A 26,705-nucleotide genomic window follows, 5' to 3' on the forward strand; every position below is an offset into this window, starting at 1 on the left:
GAGAAGGTCTCCAGAGATGGTCTGGAGAAGGGAGGAGGGGATGGGGTCGAGCTGGCAGGTTATCGGGCGACCAGACCTCACTAGTTGCAGGATGTCGGGAGAAAGATGTCAAGGCGTAGGGTAGTTCTGAATAACCATAATCATAATGTGATTTCTGTCATTCTGAGCACTGTGGGTGGATGCCCTAATCAGGTTACGCACGCAATGCATATGGGACCGGTAATATTCTCAAATGTCCGTTAAATCAAAAGGCTGCCGGTCAAATGTCCGGCGCCACATTTTCCTAACAGAAACCCTGACTCATACACATAAAACAAGTTTTAAACAAGTGAAAGCTATGACATTACATTTACAGTTGGGTAGATGGACAGAAATGTGTTGATTGAGTGGCAAGGTATGGGTGACTTTTTCTAACTCTCAGTCCTGACCTGTGGAACACAGAGCAGCTGAGTACTGCAGGTTTACCTGCCTGTCACTTGTCCTCGACAGGCAGGTAACCAGTTTCCGAAGGGGGACTTGAACAACCATGAGTGAGGCACACCATCCTCAGAAGTAGACAACAGGGCGAGTCACAACCATACAGCCATGGTGTTAATGCTTCAGAAGACATGTCTGGTTTTTAAACAACCACCCAGATGTGCCTTAGGCAATAATGTTTTGCCAAATTGCAGTGTATGTGAATGTCAACATCTAAGATTAGCTATATTTGCTTAATAAACTTAAAAGCTTTCATTTCACAATTCATGCAAAGGTAACAATCTCTACTCATTCTGTCACTGTCACTCCACATTATTGTCCAGCAAAAAGTATAGTTTTTTTCTCTACTACAAAATGGGAAATCGAGAGAGGAATCAAGAAACCTTTACATTTCTAAATAGCACTAAATGCAGCAGTTAAGTGCTGAGGCAAACTCGGCCTTCAGGGGTTGGACGACACTTACTCTGTGGCTAATCAGCTAATTGTAGCATTAGCTATTCAATCACCAGAGTCTGTAGCATTGAACAGGATTCTTTCTCTTCCTGGCACAGCATGATGTTTCATGACATGACTAGTACTGATTAGAATCCTGAAATGTGGCATTTGTGAGATTGCGCTGACACTACATTTGTTTTTATACCAGACAGCAATTGAACTAACAGAATGCTTAGTAACCTGCATAAAAAAAATAACTATCCTCTGATTCAACGTCCTGCATATCTAGTTAGTAGATAAGTAGATAAATGGCAGTAGCCCATTTAATTAACTGCTGGGTCATTCTACTTGACAGCTCGTGAGTTAAGGTGAGTGAGCACTGAGGCCATAGCAGTGACAGTCACACTTTGTCCAAGATGACACATTAAGACCGTTCCACATTGGCGATAGCAAAGGGACATTTGAGAGGTTCTCGAGAGTTCTCGATTCTCGAGAGACAATACTGTTGTGTAAACTTGCGAAATTATCACATCTCGAGCTCCCCCCTCCAGTGTAAACAGAATTGTCTCGAACTCAATACTCCTACAGTATAAATAGTAATAGCAGAGCAATGTTTTCGAAACAGCTAAAAAAATTTACCTGAAAGTGTAGTAACATTCTGAAATTGTCGCAGCAGCTGCTGTCAGACGGCTGCACTGAGCCACTTAAAACTATGGAAGCCCATATCAGCCACCATGTTTTTTTATGCCGATATTATCTCAACATTTTTAGATATGTAAGTCAAAATGCTGAGATAGTAGATCATACAAATATAATGTTTTTTTCATTTGTAACATTGTCTGGTAATTTCAGAGGTGGCACCACAGGTCCCAGAGTGGTGGGGGGAAATTGTTTTCCTGGGGCCCAGAGTTTTTCCTTATCTGGTAGCCTAACCTAACCAGGTAAAACTCCAGGTATGACATAGTAATAAATCAGCTGTAAAAAACAGTTTTATATAGGCTGATGGGACCAGATTTCTTCTAATGGTTAAAAAAATGTAACTCCTGGAAAAAAACCCGGCCCTAGGGAGGATGAAAACATTAAAATCCTGTCAAACAAATCATGAGGCGACTCAGTCTAAACAACATTACTTTGTCCCTCTTTTCAACGCTTTTGTGTCAATATTTTTTATTAAACCAAGTCAAAAGTGCTGGGACAAATGCCGGCTCGCCACACGTTTGCTGGCAGCCCTGCTGTGCTGATTACTTTAACCCTAAAAAATGTAAGCAACTTTTGTGACGGTTTGGTGTGGTTTATTATTAGGCTTTGCTACTGCAGGCCTATGAAGGCAGTGCACACTGGCACTCCAACTGACTCTGATAGTTGAACTTAGCCACCTGTACAGCAGTAGTAGCCTATCTGACAAGTATAAAGAAATCCATGTCGATGTTGGGAATATGGCGCCAGCATATCTATATATTTCTCTTGGTCTCTCTAGGGCTAGGAATATCATTCAGTGGACGCCTAGGCCTATATGCATTCAATGCCCTGATGCACTTAGCGCTCAAATCTTTGGCAGCTGAACCATTATGGAGACAATTATTGTTTTAGGAAAGTAAAAAGCAATAAAACAATAGACTGTAATGTTGTTAATATGCTACACATCGAAAAAGTTTTGTTGTAATTTGTTATAGGTCGTTTTTAAGGACATGAAACTGTGGAACATTTGGCTAATATCACTTATTACATTTTGGCACTGGCAGCGCCCAGTTTGAGGTTTCTCTCTCTCTTTCTACTTTCGGATCTGAACGGGTCTCTCGGATCTGAACCAGCACAGGTCTGTTTGGGTCCTTTTCGGAACGGGTCTGACTGTCCTCGGGTCCATTCGGAATAGTTCTCTGTTTTTGAAAATGTATTTATGCATATTGGGTCGTGTGGGAAAGCCATGGATCCATTTCAGAACGGATCTAACTTTTCGGACCCGTGAAGACCTCTACTGCGAAGCAAGAACATCAACCGAACCCTTTCTCGGCTCGTGACATTCCCGCCGCTAATGTGAATTCAAAAGTGTTTATACATATTATGTCAATTGAATTTTCGTCCCAATAACTCTATTCAGTGAGAATAAGCCTTAACTAATTTAATGGGAGGGCATAGAGGAGGAGATGATGACTTTATCACTCAACTGATCTGAAATGTAATTATTGGGGGTAACAAATTATTTCAATACATTAACATAAGGTCAAAACCAGATCGAATCAACTGTGGAGGGCTGAAGGTCCTGACAGAGATCATTGCGGCACGGTAGGCATTTGTCATGCTGCGGGTGGGAGCGGGCGGTCAGACAGACGACTTTGGGATGAAAATATTTTTGTTGTCCCACAGATTATTTGGAAACGGTCCTCTTTCTGCTTTGTATATGTTAGCCTACCTATTGTATTAAAAACACATATTTTTTGCATTATTCACACACTCAGAATTCGCTGCTTCAACTTCAGTAGCCTACCTCTCCTCTCCTAGTTGGGCGTGCGAGTTAAAGTGGGCCTAGTATGTGTGGTCTCATTGAAATAGAGTAGGCTGCCTACATGGGCGGAGAATCACGTGCCAGTTAACTTGAATGTGAAATTAACTTAAATATGATTAGACTGTAGTTTACTACAGTGGCTGTAAATAAATATTGATAATGGAAAGAAGTGGAGGGCGCTCAACCAACGTGAGTCGAGGTGCAGTCAAATTGTTTTATCCTAATTGAAAAGGAAAAGGCACAACACGCGCATAGGTTGGGTTATACTGTTAGCACTGTGGCGGTGTGCCCTAGTAGGAAGTCCGCTGTGTGCAGCTCACCCTGCACTAACAAAATAACATGAGCATGTCTACTTCTGCTAAGCTTCCCAGTAAAGCAATGAAAACAATCAAGCATCCCAGAAAAGTGCTAAACATAGCCCACGTTAACATATGTAGCTTAAGAAACAAGGTTCATGAAATCAATAATTTGCTAGTAATAGATTACATTCATATTCTGACAATCTCTGAAACTCACTTAGATAATACCTTTGATGATTCAGTGGTAGCCATATATGGTTATAACGTCTACAGAAAAGACAGAAATGCCAAAGGTGGAGGTATTGCCGTTTATATTCAGAACCACATTCCTGTAAAGCTTAGAGAGGATCTCATGTTAAATACTGTTGAAGTAATATGGCTACAGGTTCATCTGCCTCACCTAAAGCCCATTCTGGTGGAAAGCTGCTATACAGTGAGGGAATTACGTATTTGATCCCCTGCTGATTTTGTATGTTTGCCCACTGACAAAGACATGATCAGTCTATAATTGTAATAGTAGGTTTATTTGAACAGTGAGAGACAGAATAACAATAACAAAAAATCCAGAAAAACGCATGTCAAAAATGTTATGAATTGATTTGCATTTTAATGAGGGAAATAAGTATTTGACCCCTCTGCAAAACATGACTTAGTACTTGGTGGCAAAACCATTGTTGGCAATCACAGAGGTCAGACGTTTCTTGTAGTTGGCCACCAGGTTTGCACACATCTCAGGAGGGATTTTGTCTCACTCCTCTTTGCAGATCTTCTCCAATTCATTAAGGTTTCGAGGCTGACGTTTGCCAACTTGAACCTTCAGCTCCCTCCACAGATTTTCTATGGGATTAAGGTCTGGAGACTGGCTAGGCCACTCCAGGACCTTAATGTGCTTCTTCTTGAGCCACTCCTTTGTTGCCTTGGCTGTGTGTTTTGGGTCATTGTCATGCTGGAATACCCATCCACAACCCATTTTCAATGCCCTGGCTGAGGGAAGGAGGTTCTCACCCTAGATTTGACGGTACATGGCCCCGTCCATCGTCCCTTTGATGGGGTGAAGTTGTCCTGTCCCCTTAGCAGAAAAACACCCCCAAAGCATAATGTTTCCACCTCCATGTTTGACGGTGGGGATGGTGTTCTTGGGGTCATAGGCAGCATTCCTCCTCCTCCAAACACGGCGAGTTGAGTTGATGCCAAAGAGCTTGATTTTGGTCTCATCTGACCACAACACTTTCACCCAGTTCTCCTCTGAATCATTCAGATGTTCATTGGCGCTGCAGGATTACAGTCCTTCACAGCATAGTGTTACCAATTGTTTTCTTGGTGACTATGGTCCCAGCTGCCTTGAGATCATTGACAAGGTCCTCCCGTGTAGTTCTGTGCTGATTCCTCACCGTCCTCATGTTCATTGCAACTCCACGATGTGAGATCTTGCATGGAGCCCCAGGCCGAGGAAGATTGACAGTTATTTTGTGTTTCTTCCATTTGCGAATAATCGCACCAACTGTTGTCACCTTCTCACCAAGCTGCTTGGCGATGGTCTTGTAGCCCATTCCAGCCTTGTGTAGGTCTACAATCTTGTCCCTGACATCCTTGGAGAGCTCTTTGGTCTTGGCCATGGTGGAGAGTTTGGAATCTGATTGATTGATTGCTTCTGTGGACAGGTATCTTTTATACAGGTAACAAACTGAGATTAGGAGCACTCCCTTTAAGAGTGTGCTCCTAATCTCAGCACATTACCTGTATAAAAGACACCTGGGAGCCAGAAATCTTTCTGATTGAGAGGGGGTCAAATACTTATTCCCCTCTTTAAAATGTGATCAATTTAAAAAAAAATTTACATGGATTTTTCAGGATTTTTTTGTTGTTATTCTGTCTCTCACTGTTCAAATAAACCTACCATTAAAATTATAGACTGATCATGTCTTTGTCAGTGGGCAAACGTACAAAATCAGCAGGGTATCAAATACTTTTTTCCCTCACTGTAGACCACCAAGTGCTACCAGTCAGCATCTGGATAACATGTGCGACATGCTTGATAATTTATGTGATATCAACAGATAGGTATATTTTCTGGGTGATTTAAATATTGACCGGCTTTTAGCAAGCTGACCACTCTAGAAAAAGCTTTAAACTGTAATGAGTGCCTGCAACCTGGTTCAGGTTATCAGTCAACCTACCAGGGTAGTTACAAACAGCACAGGAATGAAATCATCAACATGTATTGATAACATCTTTACTAATGCTGTAGAAATGTGTTTTAAAGCAGTATCCAAATCCATAGGATATAGTGATCACATTATAGTAGCCATATCTAGGAAAACCAAAGTTCCAAAGGCTGGGCCTAATATAATGTATAAGTGGTGATACAATAAGTTTTGTCTTGATTTCTATGTTGTTGATGTAAATAATATTTGTTGGCCTGTGGTGTGTAATGAGGAGCAACCAGATGCTGCACTTGACACATTTATGAAATTGCTTATTCCAGTTACTAATAAGCATGCACCCATTAATAAAATGACTGTAAAAACGGTTAAATCCCCGTGGATTGATGAGGAATTGAACATTGTTATGGTTGAGGGGGATGAGGCAAAAGGAATGGCAAATAAGTCTGGCTGCACAACCGATAGGCAAACGTATAGCAAATTGAGAAATCATGTGACTAAACTGAATAAAAATAAGAAACTATACTATGAAACAAAGATAAATGACATAAAGAATGATAGTAAAAAGCTTTGGAGCAACTTCACTGAAATTTTGGGCAAAAACGCTAACTCAGCTCCAGCATTCATTGAGATGGCTCATTCATCACAAAACCCAGTGATATTGCAAATTACCTTAATTATTTTTTCATTGGCAAGATTAGCAAACTTAAACATGACATGCCAGCAACAAATGCTGACATCCAAGTATAACTGATGAAATTATGAAAGACAACCATTGTAATTTTGAATTCCGTAAAGTGAGTGTGGAAGAAGTGAAAAAAAGATTGTTGTCTATCAACAATGACAAGCCACCAGGGTCTGACAACTTGGATGGAAAATTACTGAGGATAATAGTGGACGATATTGCTACTCCTATTTGCCATATCTTCAATCTAAGCCTACTAAAAAGGAGGGAAGCAAAAGTAATTCTGCTACCCAAGAATAGTAAAGCCCCCTTTACTGGTTCAAATAGCCGACCAATCAACCTGTTACCAACCCTTAGTAAACCTTTGGAAAAAATTGTGTTTGAGCAGATACAATGCTATTTTACTGTAAACAAATTGACAACAGACTTTCAGTGATACAAATGACTGATGATTGGCTGAGAGAAATGTATGATAAAAAGATTGTGGGAGCTGTTTTGTTAGACTTCAGCGCGGCTTTTGACATTATCGATCATAGTCTGCTGATGGAAAAACGTATGGGACAAATCATTCACTAAACCTTAAACCTCAACTAAATCTTGTAATAAATAATGTGGAAATTGAGCAAGTTGAGGTGACTAAACTGCTTGGAGTAACCCTGGATTGTAAACTGTCATGGTCAAAACATGTTGATACAATAGTAGCTAAGATGGGGAGAAGTCTGTCCATAATATAGCGCTGCTCTGCCTTTTTAACAACACTATCAACAAGGCAGGTTCTACAGGCTCTAGTTTTGTCGCACCTGGACTACTGTTCAGTTGTGTGGTCAGGTGCCACAAAGAGGGACCTCGGAAAATTACAATTGGCTCAGAACAGGGCAGCACGGCTGGCCCTTAAATGTACACGGAGAGATAACATTAATAATGACTCAAAGTGGAGGAGAGATTGACTTCATCACTACTTGTTTTGACTTCATCACTAAGTGTTGACATGCTGAATGCACCGAGGTGTCTGTTTAAACTACTAGCACACAGCTCGGACACCCATGCATACCCCACAAGACATGCCACCATCTCTTCAAAATCTCTTCAAAATCCCCAAGTTAAGAACAGACTATGGGAGGCGCACAGTACTACATAAAGCCATGGCTACATGGAACTCTATTCCACATCAGAAAAGCAGTAGAATCAGAATAAAAAAACGGATTAAAATACACCTTATGGAACAGCGGGGACTGTGAAGAGACACACACACAGGCACAGACACACATACACATGATAAGACACACACACATACACATGGATGTTGTATTGTAAATATGTGATAGTGGAGTAGTGGCCTGATGGAACACACTAAATGTATTGGGTAAAGTGTTATGAAATGTAATATCAAGTAATATTTAAAATAGTATATAACTACCTTAATGTTACTTGACCCCAGGAAGAGTAGCTGCTGCAATGGGGATCCTTAATAAATACAATGCAAATACTATGGTGAGCGATCGTTGCACCTTTTCATTTTCAGTAAGTATTGACTACCCATTTATTTGTCTCTGCCTTTAAATCCTCCTCCTAAAAGTTAGGCTATATCCTATAAGACTATGCTAAACGTAGCAAGTGTTGCTGTCGTCATTCTTGCTGCTTCATGTTCAGTAGCCATACGTGCGAGATCAGGTGCGTGAGGGGTCTAAATTAAATTAAAACATTATTTTCTTTAGGAATGTAGTGGAGTAAAAGTAAAAGTTGTCAAAAATATAAATAGTAAAGTAAAGTACAGATACCCCAAAAAACTACTTAAGTAATACTTTAGAGTATTTTTACTTAAGTACTTTACACCACTGCCTATATGGTGCAAAATTGCTGGGGCCATGGCTGGCAAGTGAGCTGCGCCACATACTCCTAAAATAACATTGCTGGACTGCGGTTGGGTTTGGGACCAGTTCTTGCGGTAGCGGGTGGGAGTAGGACAGAAAGCCAGCAGGTGCGGGCGGGGTGCGGTATGAAAAGCTGTGGGTGTGGGCGGCAGCAGGATGAAGAAATCAGTCCCGCGCAGACCTCTATCTCATTGTTCTTACATCATTAAAAAAACAGTTATAACACATTAGTATGTCATTGATGCCTAAAATTAGTCTTTAATGCTACATAATTTTGCAATAATCAAACTAGAAATAACAAAACAAGCAGTAACAGCTTGATATTCACCACAGCAGGTGCCCCCTCAGAATGGTTTTCAATTTAAAAAAACAGAAAGTCTCTCCACTTCCTTTTGTAGGCTGCTGGCTGGATGTCCTTTGGGTGGTGGACCATTCTTGATACACACGGGAAACTGTTGAGCGTGAAAAACGCAGAAGCGTTGCAGTTCTTGACACACTCAAACCGGTGCGCCATACTACCATACCCTGTTCAAAGGCACTTAAATATTTTGTCTTGCCCATTCACCCTCTGAATGGCACACATACACAATCCATGTCTCAATTGTCTCAAGGCTTAAAAATCCTTCTTTAACCTGTCTCCTCCCCTTCATCCAGACTGATTGAAGTGGATTTAACATCAATAAGGGATCATAGCTTTCACCTGGATTCACCTGGTCAGTCTGTCATGTAAAGAGCAGGTGTTCCTAATGATTTGTGTATATTATCCATGTCCTTGTTCAGCCATGACTCTGTGAAAGATAGGATATTACAGTTCTTTACGTCCCGTTGATAGGATAGTCTCGAACAGAGCTCGTCCAGTTTGTTCTCCAATTACTGTACGTTCGCCAATAATCGTTTCATCAGGAAGTCGGCCTCTCTTACGCAGCCTGTTTCTTTTCCGTGTCTCTGGGATTAGGGCCTGGTCCAGGGTGTGCAGTACGTCCTGCGCCTCCGACTCGTTGAAGTAGAAAGCTTTGCCAAAAATGGAGGTTAGTGAACGCTGTTCTGATGTCCACAAGCTCTTTTCGGGCATATGAAATTATGGTGGATACATCATGTACAAAATAAGTTACGATCAGCGCAAAAAAAACACACAAAATAGAAGAATTGGTCAGGAGCCTGTAAAACGGCTTCTATCCAATGCAGCGCCATTACTCAAAACAGCTCTTTCATTTCCTTTTTCTCTGATATAAAACTAAATCATATTTCAGCAAATGGAAAGAAAAGTGTGCCTTCAGATGGAGTCGGTAAAGATCATAAAGTGGTACCTCACAGTGTCTTTCAAGGTCTGTTTCTTGGAACATTGTTACGAAATTAGACCTTCATCAGACCACAGTGAAAAGGTCAGCTGCTGAGAATAAGATGGATGAGCTTCGTTCGAGAGTCTCCTATCAGAGAGACTGCAATATTTATTCTTTGGAGAGACGTGGCTGGATGACTATGTATGTATAACTCAGTGGTTTCTCCAAGCAGCGACACGATCGGATGAAGGTGGATTCGGGCAAGTCCAAAGGGGGATGGGTGTGCCTCTTCAAAAACAACAAATTGTGCTCTGCTTCCAGTGTGAAGGAGATCTCTAGCTTTTGCTTAACTGATATAGAATACCTCATGGTAAGCTGCAGAAAGTTTTATCTACCAAGAGAGTTCTCAACCGTATTCATCACCGGCTGTCTACATCCCTCCACAAGCCAACACCACTATGGCACTTAATGAACTGTACGGGGCCATAAACAAACAAGAAACCACTCACCCAGAGGCAGTGTTTCTGGTGGGAAGAGACTTTAACGCGGGGAGACTAAAAACCATTCTACCACACTTTTACCAACGTCTTCTGCGCCACTAGGGACGCTAAAACTCTAGACCACTTTTATTCTACCCACATAAACGCATGCAAGGCCCTTCCTCATCCTCCCTTTGGCAAATCTGAACACAACTCTATTCTCCTGCTTCCTGTTTACAAACAAAAGCTCAAACAGGAAGTACCAGTTACACGCTTAATATGGCAGTGGTCTGATGAAGCAGACGCGAGGATACGAGACTGTTTCGCTAGTACACACTGGGATATGTTCCAGGATTCATCCGATAGCATTGAGGAGTTTACCACATCAGTCGCAGGTTTAATCAATATGTGCAGTGACTATACGAATGTATCGAACCAAAAAACCATGGATTACAGGCAATATCCGAGCTGGGCTAAAGGCTAGAGCTACCGCTTACAATGAACGTGACACGGACATGATACAAGAAAGACCGCTACGACCTCCAACGAGACATCAAACATGAAAAAGTACAATATAGGAGGAATTTGGAATCCTATTACTTCGGCTCTGTCGCTCATCGTATGTGGCAGGGCTTGAAGATGATAACGGATTACAAAGGGAAACCCAGTCATAAGATGCCTAGTGATGCAGGAATACACCACTGAGTCTTGCGTGAAAGCCCCTGTTGTTCCGAATGACTGTGTGATCTTGCTCTCTGTGGCCGATGTGAGTAAAACTTTTAAACAGGTCACTCGCAAGGTCGCCGGGCCAGACCGAATACCAGGGCGCATTCTCAAAGCATGTGCAGACCAGCTAGTAAGTGTCTTCTGTGACATTTTTCATCTCTCCTTGTCCCAGTCTGTAATCCCAACATGTTTCAAGCTGACCACCATTGTCCCTGATCCCAAGAATTCCAAGGTAACCTGCCTAAATCACTATCACCCTGTAGCTGAACACCTCCCTCTGCAACTGGATCCTGGACTTCCTGACGGGCTGGCCCTAGGTGGTGAGGGTATGCCTCCGCCACGCTGACCCCTCAACATGTGTGCTTAGTATTCCCTGTCTACCCACGACTGCGTAGCCACGCACGACTCCAAAACCATCATCAAGTTTGCTGAAAACACGACGGTGGTAGGCCTGTTTACTGACGCCGATGAGACAGCCTACAGGGAGGAGGTCAGAGACTTGACAGTGTGGTGCCACAACAACAATCTCTCCCTCTATGTCAGTAAGACCAAGGAGCTGATCCTGGACTACAGGAGAAAGAGGGGAGAGCACGCCCCCATCCACATTGACGGGGCGGTAGTGGAGCAGGTACAGAGCGTCAAGTTCCTTGGCATCCACATCATTAAGGACTTAACATGGTCCACACACACCTGCACAGTAGTGAAGAGGGCACGACAGCGCCTCTTACCCCTCAGGAGGCTGAAAAGATTTGCTATGGTCCCTCAGATCCTCAAAAAGTTCTACAACTGCACCATCGAGAGCATCTTGACTGGCTGCATCACCGCTTGATATGGCAAATGCACTTCCCTCGAACGCAAAGTGCTACTGAGGGTGGTGCGGACAGCCCAGTATGTCACTGGGGCCGAGCTCCCTGCCATCCAGGACTTCCATATCAGGCGTGTCAGAGGAAGGCCCAAAAAATTGCCTTTTTGCACCAACTCTTTTATCTCATCACAGACGCTGCTGCTACTGTTTATTATCTATCCTGTTGCCTAGTCGCTTTATCCCTACCTATATGTACATATCTACCTCAATTACCTCGTACCCCTGCACATCGACTCGTTATGGGTACCCTGTGTATATAGGCAAGTTGTCGTTACTCATTGTGCATTTATTCCTCGTGTTATAATTTCTCTCTGCATTGTTAGGAAATCCTACATGTTGCTTACGAAGCATGTGACAAATACCATTTTATTTGATTCTTGTGTATTTTATTCCTTGTGTTACTATTTTTATTTGTATTATTATATTTTAACTTATTTCTGTCCCTCTAATCAGGGGAATGGGACCACAGGTGTTTGTGTGGACTCTCTGGCCAAATTCTCTGCCTAAAATGTAATTCCTGAAGAATGTGTCTCAACTCCTGAAGTAGTTGTGAAACAAAGATATTGTAAGTCATGCACAAATGGCAGATCGAAGGAATGCAGCCTAAGAGGCATGTCGGACCGCAACGTAAGTTGTCTGACTTTAGGTTTTTGGTAGCACTTTATAATAACTCCACGTAATAAAGCATTTATAATGGATTAGTAAATTGTTTATTTATAATTTATGAATCATTACTCCATTCATAAGATATAGGTCCTTATAAATCATTCACTAATCATTATTCAAGTATTTTTGTGGGGCCTCATCTAACGTGTGGACTATTTATACTTTATAAATAGTGACCAGTGTCATTTCTGACAAAAGATGGACATGCCATTCGTAGCAGTACCTGATGCTCCTTAAGATCTGAAAATAGTGTGAGGGAAAATGTTATGTTTGTGCTTTTCTAATAACCAATTCGACTGGGTTCATGCAAGTGACTGATTGATCGTGCATGAGAGGGATCCTCACTATCAGTATAAGCAATTTGGCAGTACACCCAGAACATTGCTGTATTGGAACCGAAAGGGGTATCTCAGTTTCAAGGTCTCAGCTTGGAGAGAAGAAGCCTTGTGAGGTATTGTTCAGTCACGTGCAGGAACCAAAGATAATTATGAACAATGAATCATGTAAATCATGCTAATATAACTTTTATGTATAGCCGTGTATAAACTAACTAACGGGACTGCCCCGGCAGAGCTCCCGACCGACGTGTACTATGGTGCATTAAGTTTGTTGGAACCTCTCCAGCTTGCTGATAATAAAGAATGATTCATTTAATATTGACTTCAGGTGTCCCTGGTGGTAATTTCGACGACAATAGCCTAAAACATATCAATGGTAAAAGAATAAGCACACAACATAATATGTTAAAGGATGCGTGCTGGGCAGATATCTCAGCTTGGATGTTGGCCCACCCCCTCAAGCTCAACAAGACAGAGCTGCTCTTCCTCCCGGGAAGGCCTGCCCGCTCAAAGACCTCTCCATCATTGTTGACAACTCCATGGTGTCCCTCTCCCAGAGTGCAAATAACCTTGACGTGACCCTGGACAACACCCTGTCATTCTCTGCAAACATAAAAGCAGTGACCCACTCCTGCAGGTTCATGCTCTACAACATCCGTAGAGTACGACCCTACCTCACACAGGAAGCGGCGCAGGTCCTAATCCAGGCACTTGTCATCTCCTGTCTGGACTACTGCAACTCGCTGTTGGCTGGGCTCCCCGCTTGTGCCATCAAACCCCTGCAATTTATCCAGAACGCTGCAGCCCGCCTGGTGTTCAACCTTCCCAAGTTCTCCCATGTCATCCCACTCCTCCACACACTCCACTGGCTACCAGTTGAAGTTTGCATCCACTACAAGACCATTGTACTTCCTCTTCAAAGAGTCTCTTAAATAATCCCACAGCACCCCACCCCCTTCCCCCATTTTATGAACTAACACTCACACTTGACTTTTATTTCCCCTTACTAGCTCCGATTTTGCTGTTAGCTACGTTATTGAGGAAAACTGTACTTACTATACCTGTGATATGTGGTTGTCCCACCTAGCTATCTTAAGATTAATGGTCTAACTGTAAGTCGCTCTGGATAAGACCGTCTGCTAAATTACTAAAATGTAAAATGTAAATATTAAACATTGTATTCACAAAAACTGCTTACCTTAAAATGTTTTGATAATTATCACAGAGTGATAAGAGGAGGGAATGTGAGGGAAAATGTTATGTTTATGCTTTTCTAATAACCAATTCGACTGGGTTCATGCAAGTGACTGATTGATTGTGCATGACAGGGATTCTCACTATCAATTTGGCAGTATGCCCAGAACATTGCTGTATGGGAACCGAAAGGGGTATCTCAGTTTCAAGGTCTCAGCTTGGAGAGAAGAAGCCTTGTGAGGTATTCGTCAGTCACGTGCAGGAACCAAAGATAATGATGAATAATGAATAATGTAAATCATGCTTATATTACTTTTTTGTATAGCCGTATATAAGAGAACTAAGGGGACTGCCCCGGCAGAGCTCCCGACCAATGTGTACTATGGTGCATTATGTTTGTTGGAACCTCTCCAGCTTGCTGATAATAAAGAATGATTCATTTAATATTGACTGCAAGGATTTGAGGAAGAGTTATAAATGTGACTGTTTTGCTAATGTTGTCAAGCTCGCGAATGCCAACTAATTATAAAATGGAGAAAGGAGATGGAGCCTACACACAACAGCTGGCCATACTTGACAGTTTTTGTCTCTAGTGGATTTTTATTCCTTCATTACTACTGATATGTGATTGAGGTAGGGGGGGGCTGAGAGTTTCCATTTGCGAGGGTGGAGACTTCGCAAACCAGAACTCCCAATTTCTAACATGTATGGACCCAGAACGTAATCACGCAGCTGACCAAATTATGCAAGATTTTAGTTCTGGGTTAACCAAGATTAGACTCATCTAAAGAGTGACTGCAATCCACACTTTGGTTTTGGTAGAAAAGTCACTGTCAAGAAACACTTATGTTAGCATTTTTGGACTAAAACATTATTTTACTCAGCATCGAACGTGTCTGAAGTCACACATCACACTATTACAACAGCTTGACTGTTTTGGAATAAAATATATTTTCTAAAACATCCTCTTTATTGTATGCTTCTTGTTTAACCATTGATATGTTCAAGGGGCCATTTTGAGACCTTAAGGAGCATCAGTTACTGCTGGAATGTCTACCAATGGCATATCCATATTTTTGTGAGAAATTACACTGGTCATTGAAAACATTTATAAACTAAAAATATCCCACACTTTAAATGAGACTAGGGCTGTTGCGGTGACCGTATTACCGCCACACCGGCAGTCACTAGTCATGAGGGCAGTCAAATTCCGTTTAGTCACGGTAATTAGGCTTCTCCAAGCTAAACAATTGTGCTATTGTGTGTGGGTTTTTTTCCGCATTATTTGTAACTTATTTTGTACATAATGTTTCTGCCAGAGCTTCTGGATATCAGGACAGCGATTACTCACATCACTTCAATGAGTCGGACGCGGAGGATTTTCTTCAGACACCCGACCAGGCCCAAATCCTCGTCATTTGCATGAGAAAGAGACAGAGATATCGGGTGCCTAGTAAGGATCCGACGGTGAGTGTGTAATCTGACTCTACCATTAGTCCTATTAGCCAACGTACAATCATTGGATTAGAAAATAGACAAACTAAGATCACGGATATCCTACCAACGGGACATTAATAACTGCAATATGTTATGTTTCACCGAGTCGTGGCTGAACGACGACATGGATAACATACAGCTGGCGGGTATACGCCACATCGGCATGATTAAACAGACCCACTCCAATTTGCATACCGCCCCAACAGATCCACAGATGATGCAATCTCTATTGCACTCATCACTGCCCTTTTCCACCTGGACAAATGAAACACCTACGTGAGAATGCTATTCATTGACTACAACTCAGCTAAGGACCCTGGGACTAAACACCTCCCACTGCAACTGGATCCTGGACTTCCTGACGGGCCGCCCCCAGGTGGTAAGGGTAGGTAACAACACATCTGCCACGCTGATCCTCAACACGGGGGCCCCTCAGGGGTGCGTGCTCAGTCCCCTCCTGTACTCCCTGTTCACCCATGACTGCATGGCCAGGAACGACTACAACACCATCAATAAGTTTGCCGACGACACAACAGTGGTAGGCCTGATCACTGACAACAATGAGACAGCCTATAGGGAGGAGATCAGAGACCTGGCCGTGTGGTTCCAGGATAACAACCTCTCCCTCAACGTGATCAAGACAAAGGAGATGATCACTAGTCTACTCCAATTAGGGAAGGGATGGTGGGGTTGGAAAGTAATAAAGAGAAATATATATATATTTTAAAAGGATATGTATGTATATATATATATATGTATATATATGTGTATATGTATGTATGTGTATGTATGTGTATATATATATATATATACAGTGGGGAAAAAAAGTATTTAGTCAGCCACTATTTGTGCAACTTCTCCCACTTAAAAAGATGAGAGAGGCCTGTAATTTTCATCATAGGTACACGTCAACTATGAAAGACATATTGAGGAAAAAAATCCAGAAAATCACATTGTAGGATTTTTTATGAATTTATTTGCAAATTATGGTGGAAAATAAGTATTTGGTCACCTACAAACAAGCAAGATTTCTGGCTCTCACAGACCTGTAACTTCTTCATTAAGAGGCTCCTCTGTCCTCCACTCGTTACCTGTATTAATGGCATCTGTTTGAACTTGTTATCAGTATAAAAGACACCTGTCCACAACCTCAAACAGTCACACTCCAAACTCCACTATGGCCAAGACCAAAGAGCTGACAAAGGACACCAGAAACAAAATTGTAGACCTGCACCAGGCTGGGAATACTGAATCTGCAATAGGTAAGCAGCTTGGTTTGAAGAAATCAACTGTGGGAGCAATTATTAGGAAATGGAAGACATACAAGACCACTGATAATCTCCCTCGATCTGGGGCTCCACGCAAGATCTCACCCCGTAGGGTCAAAATGATCACAAGAACGGTGAGCAAAAATCCCAGAACCACACGGGGGGACCTAGTGAATGACCTGCAGAGAGCTGGGACCAAAGTAACAAAGCCTACCATCAGTAACACACTACGCCGCCAGGGACTCAAATCCTGCAGTGCCAGACGTGTCCGCCTGCTTAAGCCAGTACATGTCCAGGCCTGTCTGAAGTTTGCTAGAGTGCATTTGGATGATCCAGAAGAGTATTGGGAGAATGTCATATGGTCAGATGAAACCAAAATAGAACTTTTTGGTAAAAACTCAACTCGTCGTGTTTGGAGGACAAAGAATGCTGAGTTGCATCCAAAGAACACCATACCTACTGTGAAGTATGGGGGTGGAAACATCATGCTTTGGGGCTGTTTTTCTGCAAAGGGACCAGGACGACTGATCCGTGTAAAGGAATGAATGAATGGGGCCATGTATCGTGAGATTTTGAGTGAAAACCTCCTTCCATCAGCAAGGGCATTGAAGATGAAACGTGGCTGGGTCTTTCAGCATGACAATGATCCCAAACACACCGCCCGGGCAATGAAGGAGTGGCTTCGTAAGAAGCATTTCAAGGTCCTGGAGTGGCCTAGCCAGTCTCCAGATCTCAACCCCATAGAAAATCTTTGGAGGGAGTTGAAAGTCTGTGTTGCCCAGCGACAGCCCCAAAACATCACTGCTCTAGAGGAGATCTGCATTGAGGAATGGGCCAAAATACCAGCAACAGTGTGTGAAAACCTTGTGAAGACTTACAGAAAACGTTTGACCTGTGTCATTGCCAACAAAGGGTATATAACAAAGTATTGAGAAACTTTTGTTATTGACCAAATACTTATTTTCCACCATAATTTGCAAATAAATTCATTAAAAATCCTACAATGTGATTTTCTTGATTTTTTTTTTCTAATTTTGTCTGTCATAGTTGACATATACATATGATGAAAATTACAGGCCTCTCTCATCTTTTTAAGTGGGAGAACTTGCACAATTGGTGGCTGACTAAATACTTTTTTTCCCCACTGTATATATATATGCGAGAAAGAAAAGAAAAAAAAAACATATGGGGGATTGGAAGTGATGCAGACAATTACATTGATGGAAGTTACAATCTATCTGCAATATTAAAGCTGATCTACCCCCTAAAAAAAAAGGAAAAAAAAGAAAAAAGGAGAAGATTGTGGTCCACAGGAAAAAGAAGTGGACCAAGCACGCCCCAATTCTCAGCGACGGGGCTGTAGTGGAGCAGGTTGAGAGCTTCAAGTTCCTTGGTATCCACATCACCAACAAACTATCGTGGTCCAAACACACCAAGACAGTCGTGAAGAGGGCACGACAAAGCTTATTCCCCCTCAGGAGACTGAAAAGATTTGGCATGGGTCCTCAGATCCTCAAAACGTTATACAGCTGCACCATCGAGAGCATCCTGACCGGTTGCATCAATGCCTGGTATGGCAATTGCTCGGCCTCCAACCGTAAGGCACTACAGAGGGTAGTGCATACGGCCCAGTACATCACTGGGGCCAAGCTTCCTGCCATCCAGGACCTCTATACCAGGCTGTGTCAGAGGAAGGCCCTAAAAATTGTCAAAGACTCCAGCCACCCTAGTCATAGACTGTTCTCTCTGCTACCGCACGGCAAGCGGTACCGGAGCGCCAAGTCTAGGTCCAAAAGGCTTCTTAACAGCTTCTACCCCCCCAAGCCAAAGGACTCCTGAACAGCTAATCAAATGTCCCCCTCACCCCATCCCCTCTTTTTCGCTGCTGCTACTCTCTGTTTATTATCTATGCATAGTCACTTTAACTCTACCTACATGTACATATTACCTCAATTACCTCGACTAACCTGTGTCCCTGCACATTGACTCTGTTTAAAGGTTGTTTATAAATGTGTGAATAACTAGGTTCCTAGCATTTACAAATCTGGGAGTAATGATTAATAAAAGATAAAGAAACAATTTACTTATCCATTATAAATGCTTTATTACGTGGAATTATTATAACGCGCTACCATGATTTTTAAATCCTCTATAATGTTTTATGTGTGTATTTTGTTGTACTCACATGGCTGAGGCAACTCTATATGTATTTTACATTTCTCAAATAAATTAATTAATTCATACAATTACGTATTATAATAATTTAATAAAAGTGATAGTAAATGGTGTGATGTACCTTCCTGATGGAGGCCAGTCCATTCATGACCAGACAGTCCTCTTTGTCCTCATCCAGGTCTTCCAGGTCCAGTATAGGCGAGCTAAAGTGATCCAAGAAGAAGCACTTAGCCCCCGTGTTGCGCGGGTCAAAAGGGTCCACGATGATAGGCTCTGTGCCTTTGATCTCACACCGGCAGAAAGGACACCCTTGTCCGTCCGACTCCTGTCGAGAAACGCACATCAAGCTTTACTACATTTGCAGCTAAAAGATGCATTGCAGCATATAGGCCTACATACATAAGTAAGTAAGTAAATTAATCAAATATTCAAATAAATGCAATCCCACATGCATGTGCCCAGTGCCAGTGGAGACTATACACACTCAGGCATACAACACACATGCACGGACACACACACACACACAAACGCACACTTGCTTGGACCATGCGATTGGCACTAAAAATACAATTAATAAAAGGCTTCCATCTTTCATGATGAGGTTTCCCTCTGCTTCAACTTTCGTGAATCAAAGGGAGGCGATATTTACAAGAACAAAAGCCTGATTGTGGCAGCCATCTATCTGGTTGGGAACTTGCGAAAGGCATCAAAGCATTTTTGGAAACCTAATCCAAATTAGAGTGGGAGGCCGCTCAGGCACATTCAGCATCGGCTGACAATGAGAACCATTGTTTCTGGTAGTATAGATTCCCTGGTTTTCCCGAAATACTGGTTGGAAGATTCCCAGAATCAGGCGTGAATAAGCAGGAATTCCGGAATCCTCCAATCAGGATTTCTGGAAAACCAGGGAATTTATTGAAAGTTCCTGGAATTTTGCAACCCTAGGTATAGTAAATGCAGATGATCCCAGAGTCATATGACATTTAAGTTTTGGTCCTAGGTTAGATATCAATCTGATCAATCAAATCAGAAGATTCAGAGTTGCAGAGCCATGTATGTACATACTGTACATTATGGTAAATGTGTAAAATCGTATGCATCACTGCTCTCGGCCAAAAACACCCACATCTGATCACAAACACGTCCTTTCCAAAAACAGAATGGCCATTCAAACCCTACAGGGCCCACCCCTTCTGCCTTAAGAAACTTTCTTAAGTTAAAATACCAGGATGTGTTCAAGAATCTTTGAGTAATGGCAGATGTTTTCAATTTCTTTTTATAAGAAGTAGTACCACAAGTCCTTGTTGAGTAGGCTAATGTAACGAGGGAACCCCACGTATTTGACTCAACTGGAACATATCCGGGGTTGTTAGTTAGTCATACAATAGCGAGAATGGAAGTTCCCTCTGTGACTTCCACGGCCCACACATGACATCACTGCGCTGACACACATCCCGGCAACCGTAGATAGGAAAGGTAGGGCTCGGTCACATGACACATCACATCATCATAACAGGAAATGTGACAAAGACACACACACACACAGACACGTGCCCTTAGGCCCACCTCAGATGGAGCCATGGGAATCACTGGTAGAGCCATAGACATAGAGAAACAGAAAGGGACAGGCTAAGCCATTCTACCATTCTAAAACCATCACCAACTTGACATCAACCATACATAGGGCCCTATAAAAATCGGTTGAATTTGTCTGATTCTGTTTATTTTCTCCCAAATTTCGATTTCTCTGTTTTTCTCTGTTTTTTCAGATTTCCAGTCTCAAAATCACACTTTTTTAATAGAAAAACAAAATAGGATGTTCTAAGTCCACAACAATGCTTAAACTACTTCCGGAGACCACTTTTGAGGTCTGTGAAAAATCTAATACATTTGTGTAGTTACCCTTTAATTCAACTGTGCACCAGCCAGAGACTGTTGTTTGGTTAGCGATGGAAAATACGAATCACTGATGTATTTTGTTAATGTCTTATGATAATATTTGGCAAATTAAAGAATGTTCTAATAAGTCAATACATTTAGTTAATTTCCTACTAAAAGTGAAATACATTTTTCAATATTGTTGAATTCCATTTTAATGTCTGGATTCCGTGATTCCGTTCGCATTCTTTGTAAAGCAGATTTTATAGGGCCCTACATACAGGGAGGAGATGGGTAAGGCTTGTGTTCTGAAACAGAACAAAACTAACTGTGTCCAAGATCCTTTCTTATGTATCTCCTGCATTACCAACTTCATATGTTCATATTACAGTATGCACACATGATATATAGCTGTCTGTTTGTGATGTGTATAGTATCTATAGATGTGTATCTGTAGTTACTGTATATCAGGACCACCTCCATTATGAAAGGGTTCTTAACACACGTCCCTGAAAGAAATAAACAAATGAATCCACCATGAATATATGACACCCAACAGTGCAAAAAAGTGCCTCCTGTAAGCAAGTTTGTGTTTCTGCTGAAGATCAATAAGATGACACAATAGATAGATCTGTTGACTTGAGAAAAGCAGCACAGATGTCCCACTATGGGAGGAGGCCAATAGTGACTCATTAGGACAGTAATTACAAACATACACACATTGCCATCCCATCTGACACACACACACACACACCAATGTTCCATCCAAACAGGGTTGTGCCTTCTCTGCAGATGTACCACCTACTAGGGATGAATATTTTCAAGAACATCTACCAAGTTTCAATACTGGGAATAATTCCTATTTATCCTGGAAATGCCCATTTAAAGCGTTTAAAATCAAGATATGGTCACTATGCCAAGGTTCTCTCCAAATAAGAGGGGCGCTGCGCCACCTTGTCGGCTTGGCTACACCACTATGTCAAGATTTCAGAGCAAATTAAACTGATATTTACTAATGATAGTAACTATCTTTGATCGGCAGCGCATTTCAGCAGTAGGCTCTCAATGCACAAGAGCGCACTCCGAGTATAGTGCTGTCTAATCATTCTTACTCAGCCAAACAAAAGTGAAATGACCAAAGTTGCTAAACTTGCTAGATAACCTCCTTCAACGAATTACAGAATCGCTCCTATATTTGGCTAAATCGAGTTGATGATTATACAGATAGCAGATCAGCTCATGAATAACGTGGAGATGAAGAGTGGAAATAGTTATAGCAGTATTTTGACAGGCATACACAAGAGACGTGCTCTGATAATGCAACCTATGGATTACAGAATAGTTAGGAATTTTCATGCGAGACAGGAGTCAAGATTTTGGGTTTCAGTGGGATTGGGATTGGGACTGGAAAGGAAAATAGCCTAGGCTCTAGGACAGGAGAAGATAGAATATTCCCTCATGACTCTCAGAATTTTTAACAGACTTCATGTGACAGTGAATTGTGCATAGGCCTATCAAATGTGTGACTGCCTGAAGATTCACAATGACAGCTCAAAGAGGCACACATTATTTTATAGGCTATACTGTAGGGGTTTCCTGTAGGGTTTATTACCGGCATTCAGGTCGCGTGTGCAGTCCGGCAGTATCAATTATGCATGCACTTTGAATTTATGCCGACTTTGTGTGATGTGAAAGGTTTCCATGCGAAAAGCTGTTTGGATAATGTAATATTTTATTTGTTGCTAATCTGATGCTGCAAATGTTGTGAAGGGCCTGCATTAGTGCCTACATTGGATATTTTTTTTGTGATTTCAAAGGTCTTTATTTTTTCGGGAAATGTAAAGAGTGTTCCCGGGACAGTCCCGGGATTCCGGTTACCCATGTTAATCCCTACCACCTACTGTATTCAAAAGCAAATAACACTAAGTAGGCATACAGAAAACTGTTAGCAAAGCATTAACAGTAGAAACACAGAAATGCCTTGTTTGTATCACAGATGCTCAAATAAATTCAGCCTCAATCGGATAAATAAGGCAAAGGCTGTTTGGTTTTTTGTGCACTAGCAATTGGCATACATGCAATGCCAAGAGAGATGGTGTTAGTTTAACATGATCCATCCCTGTCATGCAAACCTGAGATTCAAACCCTAGTCACACTGCAATGCACCGTTAACATTTGATTTGATTACCTGCCAGGCAGTCAGGCAGGAGGTGCACATGAGGTGTCCGCAGGGCTCGATCTTTACATCCTTGTCGTTCTCGGCGCAGATCTTGCACAGCTGGAAGGTGGAGCCCATCTCGCAGTAGAGCTCGTACTGCTCCTTTAGGACCAGAGAGGGATCAGTTATAAGGCAGCACACACAACTCATGAATTCAAATTAGACATGAAGCAGAATGTGAATTGAATTTGAATTAAAGGAAGTTAATTTGAATCAAGTGAGACATTCAGTGCATTCGGAAAGTTTTCAGACCCCTAGACTTGTTCCACATTTTGTTACGTTACAGCCTTATACTAAAATTGATTAAATCGTTTTTTTCCCTCATCAATCTACACACAATACCCCATAATGACAAAGCAAAAACTGGTTTTTATAATTTTTTGCAAATTTATCATTAAAAAAAACTACGGAAATATCACACTTACATAAGTATTCAGACCCTATACTCAGTACTTTGTTGAAGCACCTTTGGCAGCGATTACAGCCTCAAGTCTTCTTGGGTATGACGCTACAAGCTTGGCACACCTGTATTTGGGGAGTTTCTTCCTTTCTTCTCTGCAGATCCTCTCAGGCTCTGTTAGGTTGGATGGGGAGCGTCGCTAAACAGCTATTTTCAGTTCTCTCCAGAGATGTTCGATCGGGTTCAAGTCCGGGCTCTGGCTGGACCCCTCAAGGACATTCAGAGACTTGTCTCGAAGCCACTCCTGCGTTGTCTTAGCTGTGTGCTAAGACAACCCCAGTCTGAGGTCCTGAGCGCTCTGGAGCAGGTTTTCATCAAGGATCTCTCTGTACTTTGCTCCGTTCATCTTTCCCTTGATCCTGACTAGTCTCCCAGTCCCTGCCGCTGAAAAACATCCCCCACAGCATGATGCTGCCACCACCATGCTTCACCGTAGGGATGGTGCCAGGTTTCCTCCAGACGTGACGCTTGGCATTCAGGCCAAATAGTTAAATCTTGGTTTCATCAGACCAGAGAATCTTGTTCAGCTGGAAGGTTCTCCCATCTACACAGCGGAACTCTGGAGCTCTGTCCGAGTTACCATCGGGTTCTTGGTCAACTCCCTGACCAAGGCCCTTCTCGCTCGATTGCTCAGTTTGGCCCGGTGGCCAGGTATAGGAAGAGTCTAGGTGGTTCCAAACTTCTTCCATTTAAGAATGATGGAGGCCACTGTGTTCTTGGGGACATTCAATGCTGCAGAAATGTTTTGGTACCCTTCCCCAGATCTGTGCCTCGACACAATCCTGTCTCGGAGCTCTACGGACAATTCCTTCGACCTCATGGCTTGGTTTTTGCTCTGAAATGCATTGTCAACTGTGGGACCTTATATAGACAGGTCTGTGCCTTTCCAAATCATGTCCAATCAATTGAATTTACCACAGGTGGACTCCAATCTCAAGGATGATCAATGGAAACAGGATGCACCGGAGCTCAATTTCGAGTCTCATAGCAAAGGGTCTGAATACTTAAATAAGGTATTTCTGTTTTTTATTTGTAATAAATGAGCAAAAATGTCTAAAAACCTGTTTTCACTTTGTCATTATGGGGTATTGTATATAGATTTGTTTTTGTTCGTTTTTTTATCAATTTATGAATATGGCTGTAACGTAACAAAATGTTGAAAAAGGGAAGGGGTCTGAAAACTTTCCGAATGCACTGTATAGCTCAGCGAGTGAGACATGAAGCTGAAGGTCTCATTCCTTAGACAAATATTTTATTAAAATTATCTGCCACTTGTTACTGCAAAGAATACAGATACCATTTCAAATATTAGCTTGATTACAACTCAAACATGTCACACAGTATTTTTTGTTGTTGTCATGAGATTGGGTTAATCCCTTCCATTCTGTAGTGTTTGATCTATTCTGGGAAATGTATTTTATTTTATATTCAATAACATGGAAGTGAGTTATGAATTATTATAACCTACAAAAGGATCGTAGAATATTTCCAGCCTACTGTAATTATTGAAAATTCATGGGAGAATGAGTCTTTAAAAATCTAATGTTTCATCCATATGTTTTACATAGTATAGGTCACCATGTGACCAATTTCATAGAATATCGTCAAATTAAATTCTACTGCCTTTAATTTTTTCCTACACAGTTTAACATAAAATCAAATCCAATTTTGTTTGTCACAAGCACCGAATACAACAGGTGTAGACCTTACCGTGAAATGCTTACTTACGAGCCCTTAACCAACAATGCAGTTCAAGAAATAGAGTTAAGAAAATATTTACTAAATAAACTAAAGTAAAAAATATACAATAAAATCAAAAAGTAACACAAGAACATTCCTAACCATAACGAGACTATATACAGAGGGTACCGGTACCAAGTCAATGTGCGGGGGTACAGGTTAGTCGAGGTAATTTGTAAAGTGACTATGCACAGATAATAAACAGCGAGTAGCAGCAGTGTAAAAACAAAGGTGGGGGGGAGGGGGTCAATGTAAATAGTCCGGGTGGCCATTTGATTAAATGTTCAGCAGTCTTATCAAATCAAACTTTGTCACATGCGCCGAATAAAACAGGTGTAGACCTTACCGTGAACTGCTTACTTACAAGCACTTAACCAACAATGCAGTACAAGAAAGGGTTAAGAAAATATTTGACAAATAAACTAAATAAAAAGATAAGTAACAATAAAATAAAAATATAGAGGCTATATACAGGGGTTACCGGTACCGATTCAATGTGCGAGGGTACAGGTTAGTCGAGGTCATTTGTACATGTAGGTAGGGGTAAAGTGACTATGCTTAGATAATAGACAGTGGGTAGAAGCAGTGTAAAAACAAATGGGGGGGGGGGGGGGTCAATGTAAATAATCTGGGTGGCCATTTGATTAATTGTTCAGCAGACTTCTGGCTTGGGGGTAGAAGCTGTTCAGTAGCCTTTTGGTACTAGACTAGGCGCTCCGGTACCGCTTGCCGTGCGGTAGCAGAGAACAGTCTATGACTTGGGTAACTGGAGTCTTTGACAATTTTGTGGGCTTTCCTCTGACACCGGCTAGTATATACAGTTGAAGTCAGAAGTTTACATACACCTTAGCCAAACACATTTAAACTCAATTTTTTTTTACAATTCCTGACATTTAAACCCAGTAAAAATTCCCTGTTTTAGGTCAGTTAGGATCACCACTTTATTTTAAGAATGTGAAATGTCACAATAATACTAGAGAGAATGATTTATTTCAGCTTTTATTTCTTTCATCACATTCCCAGTGGGTCAGAAGTTTACATACACTCAATTAGTATTTGGTAGCATTGCCTTTAAATTGTTTAACTTGGTCAAACGTTTCGGGTAGCCCTCCACAAGCTTCCCACAATAAGTTGGGTGAATTTTGGCCCATTCCACCTGACAGTGCCGGTATAACTGAGTCAGGTTTGTAGACCTCCTTGCTAGTACACGCTTTTTCAGTTCTGCCCACACATTTTCTATAGGATTGAGGTCAGGGCTTTGTGGTGGCCACTCCAATACCTTGACTTTGTTGTCCTTAAGCCATTTTGCCACAACTTTGGAAGTATGCTTGGGGTCATTGTCCATTTGGAAGACCTATTTGCGACCAAGCTTTAACTTCCTGACTGATGTCTTAAGATGTTGCTTCAATATATCCACATAATTTTCCTTCCTTATGATACCATCTATTTTGTGAAGTGCACCAGTCCCTCCTGGAGCAAAGCACTCCCA

At 41.7% G+C, this 26,705-nt stretch overlaps 1 protein-coding gene across 1 annotated transcript in view; it reads right to left on the minus strand.

The window, feature by feature from the left end:
• The window catches only part of cblb (Cbl proto-oncogene B, E3 ubiquitin protein ligase), a 201,857-nt gene that overhangs the window by 40,394 nt on the left and 134,758 nt on the right, over window positions 1–26,705 (minus strand). Inside the window, exons 9-10 of the mRNA XM_084178229.1 lie at window positions 22,987–23,112; window positions 19,042–19,245 (exon numbers count right to left, since the gene is read on the minus strand). Of these exons, the coding sequence (XP_084034355.1) occupies window positions 19,042–19,245; window positions 22,987–23,112 (330 nt within the window). The remainder of the gene's footprint in view (window positions 1–19,041; window positions 19,246–22,986; window positions 23,113–26,705) is intronic.

Source organism: Coregonus lavaretus (genome assembly GCF_964263955.1).
Source record: "Coregonus lavaretus genome assembly, chromosome: 15".
Taxonomy (NCBI): domain Eukaryota; kingdom Metazoa; phylum Chordata; class Actinopteri; order Salmoniformes; family Salmonidae; genus Coregonus; species Coregonus lavaretus.